The sequence below is a fragment of the Chiloscyllium plagiosum genome, unplaced genomic scaffold, assembly GCF_037043375.1.
Source record: "Chiloscyllium plagiosum isolate Xiang-an unplaced genomic scaffold, Cpla_swu_hap1 HiC_scaffold_35, whole genome shotgun sequence".
In the NCBI taxonomy this organism is placed as follows: domain Eukaryota; kingdom Metazoa; phylum Chordata; class Chondrichthyes; order Orectolobiformes; family Hemiscylliidae; genus Chiloscyllium; species Chiloscyllium plagiosum.
Window position 1 is genome coordinate 19030645 of NW_028270173.1, and position 15570 is coordinate 19046214.

Below are 15570 nucleotides of genomic sequence, written 5' to 3' on the forward strand. Positions count from 1 at the left end.
GTTTTTATTTTCATCTGCCAAACCACCAATGTTTTCAATGTACTTTTCTTCTGACAGAGCACACCCGGCTTGTGAGATGCCTTTGTCCGACCCTGGGCACCGTGCCTGCTGAGTTTTAGTTGAGCTGCCAATTCCGGCCTGGTCAGAATGTGGGCACGTCAGACCGGCATGTGGCACTACTGCCAAGCCATTCCTGTCACAGACCCCCCCCCCCCCCCCCCCCCCCGCCGCCGTGTGTGTGTCTTCGGGGAGCTGCGTTTCCCACCCTGGGCTTCAGCACCCTGAAGTCACAGAATATCTCTACAAGGCCGCTCGGCCCATCGAGGCTGCGCCGACCCTCCACCCTGTCCCTGTAACCCCGCATTTACCATGGCGAACCCACTCACCCCACACAAAGCAGTGCAGTGGCTCAGTGGTGAGCACTGCTGCCTCACTGCGCCAGGGACTCAGGTTCGATCCCAGCCTCGGGCGACTGTCTGTGTGGAGCTTGCATATTCTCCCAGTGTCTGCGTGGGTTTCCTCTCACAGTCCAAAGATCTGCAGGTCAGGGTGGATTGGTTATGCTCAGTTGCCCCTTAGTGTCCAGGGATGTGAAGGTTAGGTGGGTTAGCCATGGGGATTGGGTGTTCAGAGAATCAGTGTGGATTAAAGGGATTTGATTATGATGATTTCTATGAAAGCCTTACGTATGTTCCTCAGTACCCGTGGCCTCCTGCCTTAGAGAAAGGAATCCTATGTACTGAGCCACAGCCAGTACTATATTGTCCACAGGAAAACGGAGCTCCTTCTCCATCTACTCTATAACCAGGAGAAAATCCCAGGCTGGAGTCGGGAGATGGGAGGACCTCCCAGTGTCTGTGTGTGTGTGTGTGAAGCCAGTGGCCAGTGTAAGAGTCCTTTCTTGTTTCCCAACGGCCTCTCCTCCTCCTGGTTGCTCTGTGTTTGAGCACCTCCAGCCTATCGGCTCTCACTGCCATGTGATCTCCCAAAGAATGAGGGCTGGCATTTTCAGAGAAACCCGTCAAATCCAGACAAGGTTAGATGCAGGGAGGATGTTCCCGCTGAGCCGGGGAGTCTAGACCCAGGAGGTCACAGACCAAACCGCTCGGGACTGAGATGGGGAGAGGAGCGGGAATTCCTGACCACTGAAAAGAGTCGACTCCAAGTGACTGGAATGTTTTCAAGAAGATTGGGTCCAGCACTTTTGGGCTAAAGAGCTCAAACAGTGCACGATGGGGGAATAGAAACAAGAGGCTGGTCGAGTTGGATAATCAATCATAGAGATGGACAGCACAGAAACAGACTTTCAGTCCAACTCACCCATGCCGACCAGTTATCCTAATCTAATCTAGTTCCATTTGCCAGCACTTGACCCATATCCCTCTAAACCCTTCCTAATCATATACCCATCCAGATGCCTTTTAAATGCGGTAATTGTACCAGCCTCCACCACTTCCTCTGGCAGCTCGTTCCATACACGCACCACCCTCTGTGTGGAAAAAGTCCCCACTTGGTTCCCTTTTATATCTTCCCCCTCTCACCCTAAACCTATGTCTTTCTAGTTTTGAACTCACTCCACCCTCGGGAAAAGACTTTGCCTATTTACCCTATCCATGCCCCTCATGATTTTGTAAACCTCTAGGAGGTCACCCCTCAGCCTCCGATGCTCCAGGGAAAACAGCCCCAGCCTGTTCAGCCTCTTCCTGTAGCTCAAACCCTCCAACTCTGGCAACATCCTTCAAAAGCTTTCTGAACCCTTTCCAGTTTTACAACGTCTTTCCGATAGGAAGGAGACCAGAATCGAATTCAGTATAACCAAAAGTGACCTGAGCTTGTACAGCCGCACCATGACCCTCCCGACTCCGACACTCAACGCACTGACCTATAAAGGCAAGTGGACTAAATGACTCCATCACAATCCTGTCTACCTGTGACATAATGATTGGTGGAACAGGTTTGAAGGGCCGAATGGCCGATCCCGCAGCTGGTTAATGTTTGTTACGATGAGAGTTGTTTGCTTATGTGGAAAGGAACTGGCTGAACCACTGTGTTAGATCAGGTGTAACAACGCACTGAAAAACGCCAACATATCGAATAACCACACGACCACGTTAACCGGTGCTCCAAGAGGCTGATATTATTGGAGAAGTTTCATTTTAAATTGCAAGGGTCAGATTTTCACTGGGCCAGAGAGCTTTCCCGTTGCAATGGCCTTATGAAACAAGGGGGTGGGGGGACAGTAGTCAGTGGACGGAGGTCGCGTTATGGTTAGCACCAATGAGATCCCTTCACTGGATTAGTGTTCCTGAGTTTGGACAGTTGCTTCTTGCCTGTTCCACACCTCTTTTTTTAAAAAAATTTAATCTTTCATCGCATGTGGGTGTCACTAGCTGGGTCAGCAGTCAATGCCCATCCCTAATTCCTCAAAGAGCAGTTAGGAGGCTCTGGGGCTGGACTCACACACAGGATTTGCTGACGAACCTGAACAAGATGGCGTTCTGCTCCAGACTTTCACGGCCATCAGGAGACGTTCAATTCTGAGATTCATCCTCGAACCCAAATTCTGTGATTTGAAGCCCGGAACATTAGCAGGCTCTCTGGATGAACCGTTTGGCGATAATACCCACATCCCCCCCCCCCAGGGTTTGTCACTTCCCTTTTCCTTTAGGGAGAATTCTTCCTGGTGAAAGGGTGGCAATATTTGGGATCGGGTTTCCCACGTTGGATGGCAGTGCTGCTAGGTCTGATGGGGTTCCTCCTCACAGTGCCTGCAGAAGGAAGATAAAAGGGTGATATGCCATTGAGAAAACCAAAGTTTGGGGAGCCTGCGCAGTGTCAGGCTGGGAGGAGGTGGGGACTGCAGATGCTGGTGATCAGAGTCGAGAGCGTGGGGCTGGAAAAGCACAGCAGGGTCAGGCAGCGTCCGAGGGGCAGGAGAATGAGGGGCTTATGCCCGAGACGTTGACTCTCCTGCTCCTCGGATTCTGCCTGACCCTGCTGTGCTTTTCCACACTCTCTCGACAGGGTCAGGCTGGTCTCCAGCAGCGATTCGGCGCAACCGTGCAGCCAGCCTGTTACTGCTGGTCGAGTTAAGGAAGGGGTGGGTGACCAATCACAGGCGATGGACACTGTACCTTGTGTTCAATCCATTTTCTTCAGAAACTGCTTGTAGCGGCACCTGCTCCTTTGGGGATCAATAAGAAACTCCGATCAGTGAAATCGTTCCAACAATTATCCTCATCCCTCTGGGTCAGTTCATGGCACAAAGATGACCCCAGGTTCACAAAGCAGCCCAATTTCCAACTGAGTTTGGGGCAGCACAGTGGCTCAATTGGCAGACATCTCGCATCCCACTCGCCTCCAAGGTCACTCCCCCATCAAATACATCAGTACAAGTTGTGTCTCATATCCCTTAGTTTGAGTATTACACTCTCTTTGCTCTGACTTGGATGCTTGTGACGTCTCTGCCTTGAGACAGGCAGCTTTTCATGGTTGTCAGTATTAAACAGTCAAGAGGCGAGGCGGTTTGCAACGTATTTCTGCAGTCTTCACTTTGGGCAAAGGGTGGCACGGGTTGCTCAGTGGTTAGCACCGCTGCCACACAGCGCCAGGGACCTGGGTTCAATTCCCACCTCGGGTGACTGCATGGGTTTCCACCCAGGGATGTACAAGTTAGGGTGGATTGGCCGTGCTAAATTGCCTCATAGTGTTCAGGGATGTGTAGGTTCGGGTGGATTGGTCATGCTAAATTGTCCCATAGTGTTCAGGGATGTGTAGGTTAGGGTGGATTGGCCGTGCTAAATTGTCCCACAGTGTTCAGGGATGTGTAGGTTAGGGTGGATTGGCCGTGCTAAATTGTCCCATAGTGTTCAGGAATGTGTAGGTTCGGGTGGATTGGTCATGCTAAATTGTCCCATAGTGTTCAGGGATGTGTAGGTTAGGGTGGATTGGCCGTGCTAAATTGTCCCACAGTGTTCAGGGATGTGTAGGTTAGGGTGGATTGGCCGTGCTAAATTGTCCCATAGTGTTCAGGGATGTGTAGGTTAGGGTGGATTGGCCGTGCTAAATTGTCCCATAGTGTTCAGGGATGTGTAGGTTAGGGTGGATTGGCTGTGCTAAATTGTCCCATAGTGTTCAGGGATTTGTAGGTTAGGGTGGATTGGCTGTGCTAAATTGCCCCATAGTGTTCAAGGATTTGTAGGTTAGGGTGGATTGGCCGTGCTAAATTGTCCCATAGTGTTCGGGGATGTGTAGGTTAGGGTGGATTGGCCGTGCTAAATTGTCCCATAGTGTTCAGGGATGTGTAGGTTAGGGTGGATTGGCCATGCTAAATTATCCCATAATGTTCAGGAGTGTGCAGGTTAGGGTGGATTGGCCGTGGGAAATTGCCCCATAGTGTTCAGGGATGTGTAGGTTAGGGTGGATTGGCCGTGCTAAATTGTCCCATAGTGTTCAGGGATGTGGAGGTTAGGGTGGATGGGCTGTGGGAAATTGTCCCATAGTGTCCAGGGATATGCAGGTGAGGGTGGATTGGCCGTGCTAAATTGTCCCATAGTGTTCAGGGATGTGTAGGTTAGGGTGGATTAGCCGTGGGAAATTGTCCCATAGTGTTCAGGGATGTGTAGGTTAGGGTGGATTGGCCGTGCTACATTGTCCCATAGTGTTCAGGGATGTGTAGGTTAGGGTGGATTGGCTGTGCTAAATTGTCCCATAGTGTTCAGGGATGTGTATGTTAGGGTGGATTGGCCGTGCTAAATTGTCCCATAGTGTTCAGGGATGTGTAGGTTAGGGTGGATTGGCCATGCTAAATTATCCCATGGTGTTCAGGGATGTGAAGGTTAGGGTGGGTTGACCGTGCTAAATTGTCCCACAGTGTTCAGGGATGTGTAGGTTAGGGTGGATGGGCCATGCTAAATTGTCCCATAGTGTTCAGGGATGTGTAGGTTAGGGTGGATTGGCCGTGCTAAATTGTCCCATAGTGTTCAGGGATGTGTAGGTTAGGGTGGATTGGCCATGCTAAATTGTCCCACAGTGTTCAGGGATGTGTAGGTTAGGGTGGATTGGCCATGCTAAATTGTCCCATAGTGTTCAGGGATGTGTAGGTTAGGGTGGATTGGCCATGCTAAATTGTCCCATAGTGTTCAGGGATGTGTGGGTGAGCCATGGGAGATATTGGGTAAAGGGTGTGGGTGGAAAGCTCCTCAGAGGGGTGGTGTGGACTCGACGGGCTGAATGGCCCACTTCCAACGCTGTAGGGATTGTAACTGAATGGCACAGAGTTAACGGGGAGTGGCGTTTTGACTTTTCATCATTTATCGCCTGTCCCTATTTGCTGTTGAGAAGGTGGGGGTGAGCTGCCTTCTCGAACCGCTGCAGTCTGTGTGGCCAGGGCAGTGAAGGGATAGTGATATAGATAATTCCCAATCTGGGTGGTTACTGTCATAAAACACCTTCAGGGTCTTTCCAGGACTTTTACAAATCGGGCATGAAGCTGAAAACATGGTCAAGAGGGAAGGTCTGGAAGACAGCCATTCCACAGGCTGAGGCCATTGGACCCGTCACATCCATACCCACTCTCTGAACAAGCCGATTACCGAGTTGCCATTCTCCTCTGCGACCCTGTGCATTGGGATTGAATCAGTGAGCACCTCTGTGAATACTGAAAGGAGGAGGGAGGTGGGGGGAGAGAGAGAGAGAGAGAGAGAGAGATGGAGACAGGAAGTGAGGTGGAGGAGAAGCTCAGGGAAGGAACTGCAGAGCTTAAGGATGAGATAGATGAAGTTACGACCTCACCTTACGGTGGATCGATTCCAAGCAGGGAATTGTGGGTTGTGCGGGCTGGAGGAGATGCCCGACATTGGGTGGGGTGAGGGGAACGGAAGGATCCGGAAACAAGGCTGAGGATTTGAAACCCGAGATGTTCCTGTACCAGGAGTGCCACCTGCACCTGGGTAATGGGTGAAAGTGGATTGATGTGATATTGGCAGCAGGCCCTGGGACAACTTACAGAGGAGACCATAACCAGCTTGTCTTTCCTATCCCGATACTTACAGGTCCCACGGGCTGGTCGGGATTCTCCTTAGTCGGTTCCTCAGCTGAGCCTCTCAGTTGCTGCGTTCTCCTCTGTTTTCTGTCTGTGTGGGCCGCAAAATGAGATGTGTTAATTCACAGATGAGGTGTACCACGTTTGGAGCGATTGGAGTGGTGGGGAGGGGTGGGGGGAGGGAGGAGGCAATGCACAACTGGTATTATCGCAGGACTATTAATCCAGAGGTTCCTGAAGAAGGGCTTATGCCCGAAACATCGACTCTCCTGCTCCTCGGACGCTGCCTGACCTGCTGTGCTTTTCCAGCACCTCACTCTCGACTCTTGACTCTCCAGCATCCGCAGTCCTCACTTTCTCCTATTAATCCACTATCCCAGGTGAGGTCCTGGGAACCCTGGGTTCGAGTCCCACTGTGGAATTTTAGTTAGAGTCATAGAGATGTACAGCATGGAACCAGACCCTCTGGTCCAACCCGTCCATGCCGATCAGATATCCCAACCCAATCTAGTCCCACCTGCCAGCACCCGGCCCATATCCCTCCAAACCCTTCCTATTCATGTACCCATCCAGATGCCTTTAAATGTTGTAATTGTACCAGCCTCCACCACATCCCCTGGCAGCTCATTCCATACACGTACCACCCTCTGCGTGAAAACGTTGCCCCTTAGGTCGCTTTTATATCTTTCCCCTCTCACCCTCAACCTATGCCCTCTAGTTCTGGACTCCCCCACCCCAGGGAAAAGACTTTGTCTATTTATCCTATCCATGTCCCCTCATGATTTTGTAAACCTCTATAAGGTCACCCCTCAGCCTCCGACGCTCCAGGGAAAATAGTCCCAGCCTGTTCAGCCTCTCCCTGGAGCTCAAACCCTCCAACCCTGGCAACATCCTTGTATGGTTTCCTCCCACAGTCCAAAGATGTGCAGGTTAGAGTGAATTGGCCAGGGTGAATTGCCCATAGTGTTAGGTGAAGGGGTAAGTGTAGGGGAATTGGACTGGGTGGGTTGCTCTTCGGAGGGTCGGTGTGGGCTTGTTGGGCTGAAGGGCCTGTTTCCACACTGTAGGGAATTTAATCTAATCTAAATCTTTTATGAACCTTATAGAGAATCTGAATTTGGAGTGTAAGGGTGACAAGTGTGAGTGTTGGTGGTGGTCTAGCCTACACGTGACTCCAGACCCACACCAATATGGTTGCCCCTGAACAATGGGTCAATACCCTTTGGGCAATAAAGGGATGGATGATAAATATCAGACCAGTCAGCAACACCCACATCCTGTGGAATGACTAACTGGGGTGGCATGGTGGCTCAGTGGTTAGTACTGTTGCCTCACAGTGTCAGGGACCTGAGTTCGATCCCAGCCTCGGACGACTGTCTGTGTGGAGTTTACACGTTCTCCCAATGACTGCATGGCTTTCCTCTGGGTGCTCCGGTTTCCTCCCACAGTCCAAAGATGTGCAGGTCAGGGTGGATTGGCCATGCTAAATTGCCTGTAGTGTTAGGTGCGTTAGTCAGGGGTAAATGTAGGGTAGGGGAATGGGTCTGGGTGGGTTACTCTTCAGAGGGTCAGCGTGGACTTGTTGGGCCGAAGGGCCTGTTTCCATCCAGTAGGGAACCTAGTAAAGAGTTCACGAGTGGTTGGGTGGGTTCAGCTCCAGGGCTGACAGTACTTTTGTTGCTGCAGGAGGATGAGCTGTCCACTGAAAGGCCATCAGGGTGTGCGTTACCAGCCTTCGTAAAATCTTGCTGAAACCAAAAGGAGACCCTTTCAGCTGGCAGCTGTATTCGGGCAGGCGAACCACCCAATCCAACACCCTCCTTTCTCAATCCTTCCCTTACTCCCTCTCACGGGATGTGACAAGACCAGCATTTACTGACCACCCCGAATCGCCCAGTTTAGAGTCAATCACGTCGCTCTGAACCCGGAGTCACATGTCGGACAGGCGGGGTAAGGAGGCAGATTTCCTGGCTACAGTGAACAAGATGGGTTTTCACGACATTGGGGGTCAGTTCTGTTTTTGACAATTCCAGACTTTCAAAACATAAATTGAACTCCAATCTCTCCATCTGCTAGAGTGGGATTTGAACCCCTGGAGTGTTGTCTGGGATCACTGATGCAGTGACATTACCGCTATGCGCTGCCACATTGAATACCTCACCTGACCCCCTTGCGAACTGTGTCATCAGCATTACATTTTCTTGCTGGATGAAGACAGATACTAAGGGTGGCTCGGTGGTTAGCACTGCTTCCTCATAGCACCCAGGTTCGATTCCACCCTCGGGCGACTGACTGTGTGGAGTTTGCACATTCTCCCCGTGCCTGCGTGGGTTTCCTCCGGGTGCTCCGGTTTCCTCCCACAATCCAAAAATGTGCAGGTCAGGGTGGACTGCCCGTAGTTTTAGGTGCATTAGTCAAGGGTAAATATGGGGAATGGGAATGGGTGGGTTGCTTTTCAGAGGGTTGGCATGGACTTGTTGGGCCGAAGGGCCCGTTTCCCATACTGTAGGGAATCTAATCTAAAATGCCCAGAGATGTACACGCCCAGGTAGGTTATCCACAGCAAACACAGAATGATAAGAGTTTGGGTGGGATGCTCTTTGGAAGGGAGGAGTTGTGGACCTGATGGGCCAAATGACCTACTTCCAGATGGTAAGCACCCAGATTCAAAGCACCCATTTGGTACCTCAGTCCTAGCCTCTGTGTAAATCCCCTCTTAGGCTCCCACCACTGTCTCTGCTTACCACTGGTGAAATTCTCGGGTACTTGTTTTAACACTGCGGCGGGGGGGGGGGAGGGTTTGGAATTCACACCAAGGGCCTGAAAATCGCGGGACGCAGCGAAACGATGAGGTGAGGCAAAAAGACAAACCTCGCAAAGGGGAAGTGTGGATCCCAGGGAGGAAGTGAGATTCGGAGATCTGCTGTCTCACGGGAAACAGCAAGGCAGAAAATCCTAGCACAAGCGTCTCTCTTCGACACGTCAAAACTTGCGCCGAACTTTGAACAGTTCAGGAAATATTCGGTGCAAGTGCCCCCCCCCCCCCCCCCCCACCAAATAAAAGGCACCCTGCTGGTGTGTTTAATCTCTCCTCCTCAGGCGTCAGCTTTCTGGTTGGGAAATCCTGATCCGACACCGAGGAATTTTCCAGGAGTAGCCTCCCGCTCCGTGCTGGAACGTCTACATCAGAAATACCTGATGGGTGTGTGTTGGTGAAATGTCACCAGACTTTGAGTGTTACAACAGAGTTGGGCTATTGCATCAGTTCCCCTTAAGCTTGCCTCACTGTTAACAGAGAGGGAAAGGTCACAGAGGAGGGAGGCCATTCAGCCCACCCTGGCTGACTCCGCGCCCCCTCCCTGCCCCACCCCGGACAGCACGCCCATCGCGCCCAAACACACATTGGGAATCGACCCCGCGTTGAGCGGGCGCGGCTGCCGCAGACTCACACTGAATCGGTAAACACGGCACACGAGAATGAGGTCGATGCGAGAATGAGAATCCCCTCTGCCCAGGCCGCTGTGGAAAGCCCCTGCCAGTCTGTTACTGCTTCATGACCCACGGGGGGGGCAGAGCGGCGGAAGTTGGCCGTTCAGCCCCACCAAGTCTGCCCCGCCCTCCAACGAAATAATGGCTGGCCCCATGATCTGCGTTCCTTCCTTTTCCCAGTGACCCTGGATTATCTCAGCCTTGAATACACTTTATCACCCAGAGGGAAATAGGTCTGGGTGGGTTACCCTTCAGAGGGTCAGTGTGGACTTGCTGGGCCGAGGGGCCTGTTTCCACACTGTAGGGAATCTAGTCTAATCTAATATGCTCTGAGAAAAGAAATTCCTCATTGCTGTCTTAAACATGTGACCCTTTACCCCTGAAATGATACCCTCAGGACCCAGACTCTCCACAAGGGGATCCATCCCTTATTGCATCCGCCCATTAAGTGTCTGGTCTGTGAACAAGGTCGCCTCTCGTCCTTCTGCACTCCAATGAGCACTGGCTCAAACCCCTCCCCAGAAGACAGCCTCTCTCCGTACCCGAGTTAGAGCCCAGTGAACCTTCTCTGGACTGCCCCCAAATGTCGGCATCTGTCCTTAGAGAAAGGGAACCGGTTAACTGTTGAAAGCATTCCTGCTGAGCTCAGGCTGAGTGGGTTTCCCAGAGAGAAGCCAAAAAGCAGAAGTTTTGCAAATGAGCTGCTAGAATTCGAATTAAGCTTCACTGCCAACAGTGGGCTGTTGGAGGACGAGGATAACTCTCTCCCGCTCTCAGGCTGAGTCCGTAGGTGGCTGTACAGACAGGTTCAGGCTACATTCTTTAAATATTGTGAGGGGTTCTGGTCTAGTCCTCAACGAATCAAAAGCTGTCTTTATGGGAGGGGTGTGACAGCAGAATCGTCAGCTACAATTCAAAGTCTAGAAGCAGTGAGAAACTTCCGACAGTTCAGTGGGGCAGAGGTTATGATACAAGTTCAGGTAGGCGACAAAGTACCAACTGGGAAGGCAAGATGCATTTCCTTGTCATTCATTGAAGGTGTACAGCAGGCTGAAGTCAGTGACAAAGCGCAAGGGGGACAACTGAAAAGGAAAGGGACAGAAATCCATGCTGCGTGCCCATTACATCAGCCCCCTATTCAAAAATCTGACCTTTGCGTTCAAATCCCTCGTGATCTAACTCTCTCCAGGATTTACCATCCTGCCGGCTATCAGAGGTCTCCCACCTCTGCTCTCTCACCCTATCATTTAGGGTGGCACAGTGGTTAGCACTGCTGCCTCACAGCGCCAGAGACCTGGGTTCAATACCCGCCTCAGGCGACTGTCTGTGTGTTTGCACATTCTCCCCGTGTCTGCGTGGGTTTCCTCCGGGTGCTGCGGTTTCCTCCCACAGTCACAAAGATGTGTAGGTCAGGTGAATTGGCCATGCTAAATTGCCCGTAGTGTTAGGTGAAGGGGTAAATGTAGGGGAATGGGTCTGGGTGGGTTGCGCTTCGGAGGGTCGGTGTGGACTGGTTGGGCCGAAGGGCCTGTTTCCACACTGTAAGTAATCTAATCTAGTAATCATTGACAGCACTGTCTTCAGCTATCAGAGTCCCTTCCTTAAAAACCCTGTGCCTCCCTCTTTGCCTTCAAACCTTTACCTTTCGAGCAGCGATACAAACACCTTGTCCTTTCCATCAGTGTCCAGGTTTATCTGACTATCCTCCAGGGAAGTGCTTTGGGACATTTAAGCCACTTTAGAATTTGCACAAATACAAAATATTGTTGCAATTTTAAACCAACCTGTAGGACGATTACTTACATATATAAACATAAAGGGCAAAGAATGCGCCACAAAGCGTCATTGGCACAAAGACAGCAGGAAGTATACTTGATAGTAGATCATTTGGTGGTTCACATCCTTTACCTGTCAAGACAAAGTTGTACGTAGACCCCGTGAATATTCGTTTTAGACTAGATTAGATTCCCTGCAGTGTGGAAACAGGCCCTTCGGCCCAACCAGTCCACACCGACCCCCCGAAGAGCAACCCACCCAGAGCCAGTCCCCTCTGACTAATGCACCTAACACTACGGGCAATTTCTCACGGCCAATTCACCTGGCCAGAACATCTTTGGACTATGGGAGGAAACCGGAGCACCCAGAGAAACCCTCGCAGACACGGGGAGAACGTGCAAACTCCACACAGTCAGTTGCCTGAGGCGGGAATTGAACCTGGGTCCCTGGTGCTAACCACTGGGCCACCGTCCGATCTGCGTACCACTTGTTATTTCTAACTAATGATAAGAAGTTCCAAATGTCATGACACAGTGATGAACCCTTCTATTAATTAAACCAAACACCCAGAAAAGCTCACCTCGCCTTGTAATCTGTTAAAACATGAATGACAGAAAACTCTCAACTTTAACTATTTAAAGAAAAAAATATCAATTTTATTCTTTAACTCTAAAATGAACATTAAACAAGAACTATTTACAACTTCAAGCCTCCTCTGTCTTAAAGATTTGTTATCTATCTCCCATTCTATAACAATATACTGATCTGAGAAAGGGCCTATTAAATTCACAGTAACTCAACGTTCAAATCCAGACAGCGGTGCCGATCTCCTGGCGTCTTCTGCTGCACCGATTTTTCATATGAAAGAAGGTACCTTTCAGAGCGTTGTCTGAAAATGGCTAATGTCCAAAATAGCTGCTTTTTCATCCTCCACAACATCGGATCATCTCGTTGGTTCAATGTTGTCAAAACAGTAAAATTCAAATTCAAGTGGGTTTTCGTATCTTGCGGGATAACTTAAACTGCAAAAACCGCGAGGTAATCTGAGTTACAGCCCAAAATGCTGCACCTTCCAATGTTCCAGCACACTCTGTGATGTGACAGAAGCTGGCCAGGTTTCACTCTCCCTTACAGGTACAGTGCACGCTTTCAACTTCATCATGCAAAAACAACCCTGCTTCCTGGGTGAAATACCCCGGGCAGGCGAGAAGCTGGGAATTCCGCAATGAACAACCCACATCCTGACTCCCCACGGCCCTGCGCACCGAGGCACAAGCCAGGAGGAGTGTGACGGAATACGTCGCCCTTGCCTGGTGTAGGTCCGACAACGCTCGAGAAGCTTGACGTGGATAAAGGAGCCAACCCACCCACCCGCTCCAGCACTGACTCACAGTGACAGGAGTATCCCCATGATCATGCTCTGTCCAAGCCCTGTGGCCTCTACCACCTTGGGAAAGCAAGGCAGTTAACACATGGGAACACTGTCACCTGTGCCTTGGAATTATACCATCCATTCGCTGCCAGTGGGATTCATTCCCACGGATCACTGCGGCAATAGCACCTACATTAGGTGGATTGCAATGTTCCACGAGGAACCCACAGGCACTTCCTCCTGGGTAATCAGAGATGGGTACTACATGCTGTCCCAGACCCGTGGACTACAGGGTGAAATCTATTAAAATTCTCTCTGAACAGCAGCATCGGGACAGACAGCTTGGGCCGAACGGCCTCTTCTGTGCTGTAACCAGTCTATCCTCCAATGTCTGCAGAGCAAGTCAACTGACTGTAGGCTCCAAAGTGAATCGATAAACACAACGAATACTTGAAGTCTTCAGTTTGTAAAGATCATTCAGGCCATCATTCCTGTGCTAGCCCTTTAAAAGAGCCACCCAGTTAGACTCACTGCCTGGTCCTTTCCCAGGGTCCTGCAAATTCCTCCTTTTTGAATCCTAATTCAACGTCCTTTCAAAGTCACGACTGAAACTGCGCATCCACCTGTGGTGCAGATGTTCTCCTGAACTGCACTGTTCCTCGATGAAACAGGTAGGACTTGAACACAGGTCTGAGGTAGGGACACTACCACTAGAGTCGCTCTGCTTGTGGCATTAAAAGGAATTCTCCCGATCTCTGCATTTCCCCAGCTCCCAGCCCCTCCTCCCCCACTGACTCTCCTCCAATCTACAGGCCCCTCTGAATTCTCGGATGATCCCGAAAGTGCGTTGCCGAGTCACTGTCAGCTGTGCCTGGACCCCAAATTCCAAGATTCCCTCCTTGAAACGATTCAGTCTCCCTCCCTCCCTCCCTCATTCACCCCTGGCACTGGAGGTGGGGGTGGGGGGGTCACCAGGTTGATTCGGGAGTTGAGGCAGTTGACTGAAGAGCAGAGATTCAGTAACCAGGGACTACAGTCTTGGGATTTGTAGGAATGAGGGGGTATCTTATAGAAACACATTCAGGGCGACTCCTGTATCCGCGGAATTGGTTTCCCCGGTTTCAGTTACCTACGGTTTACCGCAGACTGAACATATTGCAGGGAACGTTCTAGAACCAGGGACCGGGGGGCTGCTGGGAAGGCAAACTTCACATTTAAATGACTAGGTTCACACCTATCTGCCATTTCAGTTCTCCACAGAAGGCTTTTGGAACGTAACCCCAGCAACTATGGGGACACTACTGTACAATTATGAAGGAAATCGATAAGAGAAGCGAGGGGGTTGTTTCCACGGGGAAGCGAGAACCAGGGGCCACAGCCTCAAAGTAAGGGGGGAGCAGGTTGAGGACTGAGCTGAGGAGGAACCTCTTCACCCAGAGGGTTGTGAATCCGTGGAAGGCCCTGCCCAGTGATGCAGTTGAGGCTGTCTCGCTGAATGTTTTTTATAGGCAAAGATAGGTTTTTGAACAGCGAAGGGATGAAGGGTTAGGGTGAGCGAGCGGGTAAGTGGAGCCGAGTCCACGAGAAAGACCGGCCGTGACCTTATTTTGGTGCCTCACAGCGCCAGGGACCCGGGTTCAATCCCACCTCTCGGGGCGACTGTCTGCGTGGAGTTTGCACATTCTCCCCGTGTCTGCGTGGGTTTCCTCCCATAGTCCAAAGATGTGCAGGTCAGGGTGAATTGGCCATGCCAAACCGTCCCATAGTGTTAGGTGCATTAGTCAGAGGGAAATGGGTCTGGGTGGGTTGCTCTTCGGAGGGTCGGAGTGGACTGGTTGGGCCGAAGGGCACTGTAGGGAATCTAATCTAATCTATTGAATGGCGGAGCGGGCCGGAGGGACCGAACGGCCTACTCCTGCCCTTGATTCTTATGATCTCCTTAAGCAAAGTTTGCTTTTGTCCTTTTAAAGCTTTCTTCTTTTGTCGGAGCGTCCGGTGTCCACATTCCACCAGTGAAGCAACACTGAACTTGACTCGACATTAAAACACTCTCCTTTCACTCAGTGATGCATTAACCACGCAGACAGATTCCCATGTGTTCCCAGCAGTGTTCCTGCCTCCGAACTGGGGAACGGTTGGTGACACTGGCTGGACCTTGGGAATGAGACACAAAGTTCTCACCTGAGGGTTGCTGAAAAACTCACGGGTTTGTCAAACGGGCTTGCCTTGCGGTGAAACAGGATGGACTTGCAAGGCGAGGATGCTGTTCAGTTGCAAGTGAATTTTGATTGGTGGAGCTATTGTCCAACTGTTGTGGATTAGATTAGGTTCCCTACAGTATGGAAACGGGCCATTTGGCCCAACAAGTCCACACTGACCCTCCGAAGAGTAACCCACCTCAGACCCATCCCCCTACCCTATATTTACCCCTGACTAATGCAGCTAACACTATGGGGCAATTTAGCACGGCCAATTCACCCTGACCTGCACATCTTTGGACTGTGGGAGGAAACCGGAGCACCTGGAGGAAACCCACGCAGACATGGGGAGAATGTGCAAACTCCACACAGACAGTCGCCCGAGGCTGGAATCGAAACCGGGTCCCCTGGCGCTGTGAGGCAGCAGTGCTAACCACTGAGCCACCGTGCCATCATTGACTTTCCATCCATTAGCGTGTTGAATTTTGTGACAGATAAGGACAGCCAGATTAGAATCCAATTGAACTTCCCTTTCACTAGTAACTCTTCAGTCTTTAGAAAACACACAGTGAACACGCTATCTCATGGATTGACTGGACTCTGCAGCCTCCCCGTTACGTGGCAAACAGACCAGGTTTACTGAGTCACAATCTCTCTGAATTCTGAATTCAAGGTGTTCTTCTCTTCATGTT

At 50.9% G+C, this 15570-nt stretch overlaps 1 protein-coding gene and 1 long non-coding RNA gene across 4 annotated transcripts in view; one reads left to right on the forward strand and one right to left on the reverse strand.

The window, feature by feature from the left end:
- LOC148140408 (uncharacterized) overlaps positions 1-15570 on the forward strand; it is a 33812-nt gene that overhangs the window by 17274 nt on the left and 968 nt on the right. The gene's annotated exons all lie outside the window — the stretch shown is intronic.
- LOC122541401 (hepatic and glial cell adhesion molecule-like) overlaps positions 2112-15570 on the reverse strand; it is a 47416-nt gene continuing 33957 nt past the window's right edge. For 2 of the 3 annotated variants that reach the window (XM_087979338.1, XM_087979336.1), the window contains 4 exons: positions 11336-11440; positions 6052-6134; positions 3135-3184; positions 2112-2768 (listed from right to left, as the gene is read on the reverse strand). In XM_087979338.1, coding sequence (XP_087835464.1) covers positions 2738-2768; positions 3135-3184; positions 6052-6134; positions 11336-11440 — 269 coding nt within the window. In that variant the 3' untranslated portion in view covers positions 2112-2737. The remainder of the gene's footprint in view (positions 2769-3134; positions 3185-6051; positions 6135-11335; positions 11441-15570) is intronic. The other variant, XM_087979337.1, reaches the window with a different exon arrangement.